The sequence below is a fragment of the Myotis nattereri genome (assembly GCF_964212035.1).
Source record: "Myotis nattereri genome assembly, chromosome: 11".
Classification (NCBI taxonomy): Eukaryota; Metazoa; Chordata; class Mammalia; order Chiroptera; family Vespertilionidae; genus Myotis; species Myotis nattereri.
Window position 1 is genome coordinate 16,899,247 of NC_138086.1, and position 5,284 is coordinate 16,904,530.

The window sequence follows — 5,284 nt, forward strand, 5'->3', positions numbered from 1 at the left end:
AAGAGATGTGGGGCAAAGCTGGGACATATGGACAGACAAAATTTAGGCACATGTGATCCTCCCAATGGACAGGTGGTTCCAGCTCAGGGCTGCACATCTGCTGCAGACGAGCACTGGTCAGGTGTGCTAACTCGGCCTCCCGGGGGTGACGGTCCCCAGGAGGGAGGCAGAGGCTGCTCCTTCTGGAAAGATACAAAACACAACCTCTTCCCTACATCATCAGCAGATCTGGTAAAACTCTTGTCTGGTTTGTGTATCCTTCTACCAGGCTGAGTCCGCAGAGGCTATTGTACAGAAGGCCCGATGCCTTTTGGCTGCTGTACAACCCTCTGCATTGTATTTTTAAAAAATATTTAACATATAACATTCTTCTCTTCCTTTTTTGTTCTTAGAGAAAAGGTTTATATTGGAGGAATTGTCAGTTTTCCTTTTTGTGTCAAGAGCTAACTTTGATGTGTTAAACCTAAGTAAAATGCATTTACTCAATCCAAAGCAGGCATTAAAAAGAAAAACCCCAAATGCTCTCTTGTATCCATTTTAAGAATAGGATTGGTGCTTTCCGCTATTACCTGAGTCCTGATCTATCACCCCAGGGAGAGCTTGCCAATCCTGCACTTTCCCGGGGTGGAAAGGCTGCAGTGGGGTTAAGGATCAGGCTCCTTGGGGCTACCTTCTCCCATGCCTCTACATTTACCTTTCCTTCCTCAGAAAAGCATGGACATGCTTCTTGTATAAAATGTTCTGTCTGACTGGGAGTAACCTTAACTCCTCAGCTAGCAAGCATATGTGTTAAAAGATCAATACAGAGTCTTTTTTCTTTAGATTCAGTATGGCACATCTTCTCAATCTAAAGATCAATACAGAGTCTTCTTTCTTTTGACTCAGCATGGCACATCTTCTCAATCTAAGTTCTGTACTATCCACCTTCTTACCCTACTTATCCTCTATAGGGGGGTCTGCAGCACCCTGGTGGAGTCCTATCCGTCCCGAGTGTGGGGGTTCTCAATGGGGGGTTGGGGGGTTAACTAGGGGAATCCTGTTCAGGCGCCATCATCTGGGGTCCAGCCCCAGCAGGTCCAAGGGTTCCCAAAGGAGTGGACGGAGTCGGCGAAGAAGGAGTCTCACGGACACAGGGGTTAGTTGATCAGCATGGTTGGGGTTTTTTTTATTATTATTATCCTATTACATCTGTATTTATACCATTTGATCCTGTAAGCATGCCTCAATAATCACATCATGGAATGTTTCGGGTAACCTTCTACAGTTCCTAGTTTCATTTCCATACTCCTGTCTCTATCTAGTTCTGTTGATTTTAATCTTGTCTAGGTTAATCTCTGTGTTCCATTATAAAGGCTATTCCAAGGTCACTGCTCTACTGATAAGCTACAAGGAAGTGACTGAAGATTATCCTACCCAGTAAAGGTTATGTTCTCCCAGCCCCGCTGCTTGCCTTCGCTGGGACTGCCCTGTGTCGGTGGGTCTCCAGGGGGATAGGCTTTGGTGCGTTCCCTGGTGGGCAGACCCCTGGGGATGTGGGCTCAACAAGTCCCAAATTTATTGCCAACAGTCTTAGTCCAAGTTCTTCATAAGTAGTACATGGTATTTCTGTAACACTAGGGGGTTTCACTGATTTATTCTCTGCTTAGTCCTGTTAATCCCTAACTCCAGGGAAAAATCCCTACCTGGGGAAACAACCTTTCTCGGAGAGGTGACCTTGGTTAAAACACATAGCGCCAAGAAGGGGAGCAAACATATTAAGAACAGTATGCCATATATGCCAGGTCCCTTGAAACATAAGCTGTGCAGATGTTTCTTGCCTGCAGCGACTGTGTCAAGCAGCACGGGTGGACCAGCTTCTGGCAAATTCCCCCATTTTTATTTTTTAAATGACAGCGCGTGTAAATCAGCGGCCACCTCTCGGATTGGGTTGTTTAAGACTCAGAAGACCTGTTTGTGACCTTGCCAACAGGTCAGTCAGAGGCTTACCCCTATATCAGCTCCCCACAACCCTTGAAATAGAGCAACAAACCTCCCAGAGAGCTCTTATATTTCTTGACTTTTCCTGTCACATGCGCCAGAATGCTTCACCATTTTGGATCTCGCCATATTATTTGGCTCCTTCCCTTATTACACAAATAACGAAAACTTAAAAAATAATGGCAACTATGCTTGTTGCAAATACTGAATAGAAGTAGAATGTTGGGTGTCTTGCTCTCTGTTGAACTTGGCTTCCTGATTTTGTGTGAATTACAATTTTATTTTCTTTATTCCATTTAGTTTTCTTTTAGCTTCCCAGTCCTCCTCCTCCTCCACTATGGAGATGCTATACCATAAAAGCAACTACTATTTATTGAGAATCTACTATGCTTATACACATATTAGATCATTATCTCTTTTTTTTAAATTCAGAATGCCTTTTATTTAGAAAAATTATATAAAAAATTGCACTTGTGCATAACTCTTAGGGGAAGTGAACTGTAGCTGCCTTGGAGAAGAGCCTCCTTCACAGAAGTTTCTCCAACGCTCCAGAGTCAAAGGAGGATCTGCAACATTTGAAACAGAAATTCCAAGTCTCCGCGAGATCGACATCAGTAATGAGCGATGAGAGAATGTCAAGGGGGCTGTGAATGTGGGGAACTCAGTCTCAACATCCCTGAGAGAAGAGGCCCCAGAGAGATTCCGGCTGCAGAAAGTAATGTCCTGGCAAAGTACTGATTCCATCAATACGATAAACACCAGAGGAACAGGTCCTGATACATTCAACACACTGTAGACAGCGGAGGAAATGGATTTTTCTTGCTAACTACTAGCTTCTGATGCTGATGTGATATATAGCCTTTGACGTGACCCATGTATATCAGGTTGGCTAGAATACACTGGACTTCATCGATGTCCACGTCTTCCACTTGCATGAATTTCAGAGCAACTAGAAAAGCATCCAGAGATAACTGGTGTGTTTTGAGTAACAAGTACACTTTCTTAAAAAGATTTCTGTAGGTGATGATCTTTAGCTTTTCAAGGATAAGGAAGATGCCCCAGCGAATAAAGAAGGTCTCATGCTTTGCTAGAGCCTCGTTCAATAGAAGGAGATTGCCTTCACTTACAGCTCTGGTTACTTCAGCAAACTGCATGAGATGATACTTTTTCAAAAGCTCAATGGTTGGCATATGACCCAACAGCATTTTTACTGGGAGTAAATATATCAAAATCATCCTTTTGTTCTTCTGACTCAAATGGTGACAGTGTGCAAAGGCAAAGGACAGGTACTCCTCGGCTTGTTTAAAGTCACGATCAAACATGGCCTTTCGTCCAACGTAGTACCTGTACGTTACTCTCTGTGCTGTGCTATAATCTTCTTTCAGATTTGAGCTGTCGATGGCTCTGATGAGAAGTGTAAACAAATGGAATTTGTTGATCTTAAAGTAAATCTTGAATAACTGATTCACCAGAAACAGCATCCCCCACTTCTTAGAATCCTCTATACCAGCACGAGTATCACTGGCACAGACGCGGAAACAGCTCATCAACAACTCAGCAGCTTTTTCCAACATATCCCCAACTTTGCTTTTTCCTTTCTTAACCAGCTGCTGATCTGCATTATTGGCAAATACTCGAAGATCAAGTGCTACTGCATACATGACAGGCAGAACCCAGTTTTCTTTTTGTGGGCCTGAAACGCCCGCAGGAATGATTGGACGATGACAGTCTGGCATCTGTATGCCTCTGTGAAGTCACGGTTCCCCACTGCGTACGTGCACCTTAAATGAGCTGCAAACATTTCATCATAAGGGGGTTCCAAAACTTGTTGACACTTCTCTTCCGGAGAGGCCAACTGAAGCCGTGGGTTGGCAACATGAGGATGCTTGAAAGACACCAGCTCTGCAAGGGATTCACCATCTCTGGTTTCAATTGCCTCATAGACCTGCTGCAGGGACTGGTTGATAGTGATGTGTCCCACGCCGCCAGGACCAGACAGGTAGATCCTTCTCTTTAATGTTCCCAGGCACTTTTTTGTAAATGAAAGTTTGCAGGGTTTGGGCAGTGTTGGGGTCCTGCCCCAGCGGGTCCAGGGGTTCCCAAAGGTGTGGCTGGAGTTGGCGATGAAGCAAGGACACAGAGACAGGGTTCAGTTGATCATCATGGCCAGGTTCTCTCCAAGATCTCCAGCCAAGTTCTGTCTAGGTTTTCTTGCCACATTCTCTAGCTAGGTTCTCCAGTCAGGTTCTGTGTCTTACTGTCTTGTCACATCTGTATTTATACCAGTTGATTTTAATCCTATCAATTTCTATTCCAAAGGTTAGGGCATTTCTTATCTCCATTCCAGGGAGTAAAGATTATGTAGCTTAAGCGTGATTGTCCGTAGTTAAAGTGATTAACTACCTGCCTGGCATTTAGTTAAGGGGTTTTATTCCCTCCCTAACTCCAGGGGAAAATCCCCACCTGGGGAAACAACCTTTCTCAGAGAGGTGACCTTGGTTAAAACACATAGCGCCAAGAAGGGGAGCAAACATATTAAGAACAGTATGCCATATATGCCAGGCCCCTTGAAACATAAGCTGTGCAGATGTTTCTTGCCTACAGCGACTGTGTCAAGCAGCAAGGGTGGACTGGTCTCTGGCAGTTTTCCATCATAGTGGATTCTTAAGCACGTTTTCCACGTATGTGGCATGCTAGCTGGATGTCTTTTGACATAACTGTTACATGTTTGGCATGGATAGCACACAGGTTGGTGTCTTCCAACATACCAACCAGATAGGCCTCACTTGCCTCCTGCAAACACCAATGGCTGCGCTCTGGAAGCACAGGTCTGTTTTGAAGTCCTGAGCAATTTCTCACACCAGACGCTGGAAGGGAAGCTTGCAAATGAGAAGCTCAGTGGACTTCTGACATTATCCAGTCTTACATTATCCGGTCAAAAGTCGGCTTTTCAAAATGATTCGGGTCAGAGCTCCTTGCATTCCTACCTTCTTCAGTGTGGTTATGCCATTCATTTGAGAGACAGTTAAAATCATTCCTCACAATCTGTCTTTCCTCTTCAGGTTCCCTCTACAACATCACAATTAAATTTCCTTTTATTTACAGAGAATAACATTCTCTCTGTGTGGTGTACAGTTCTATGGGTTTTCCCATCGTCATATATCCAATGCCATGGTTCCATCATCCCCGAAACAGAACAGCTCAGTCATCCTGTTTTCCTTGAGCTGCCCCATTGCACTAATGTTTTTAAAAATGTGATATCCTTCACGGAGTAGCGATCCTTGGATATCAGTGGGATACAAAAAAT

The 5,284-nt window shown here is 44.2% G+C and overlaps 1 protein-coding gene across 1 annotated transcript; it reads right to left on the reverse strand.

Annotated features, from left to right (window-relative positions):
* Positions 1–2,759: 2,759 nt before the first annotated feature.
* Positions 2,760–3,458, reverse strand: LOC308527232 (PCI domain-containing protein 2-like; the record flags this gene model as incomplete). The annotated part of the gene is made up of 1 exon (XM_081102604.1): positions 2,760–3,458. One exon carries the CDS (start codon positions 3,456–3,458, stop codon positions 2,760–2,762), a length of 699 nt encoding a protein of 232 aa, XP_080958730.1.
* Between the last annotated feature and the right edge of the window lie 1,826 nt (positions 3,459–5,284).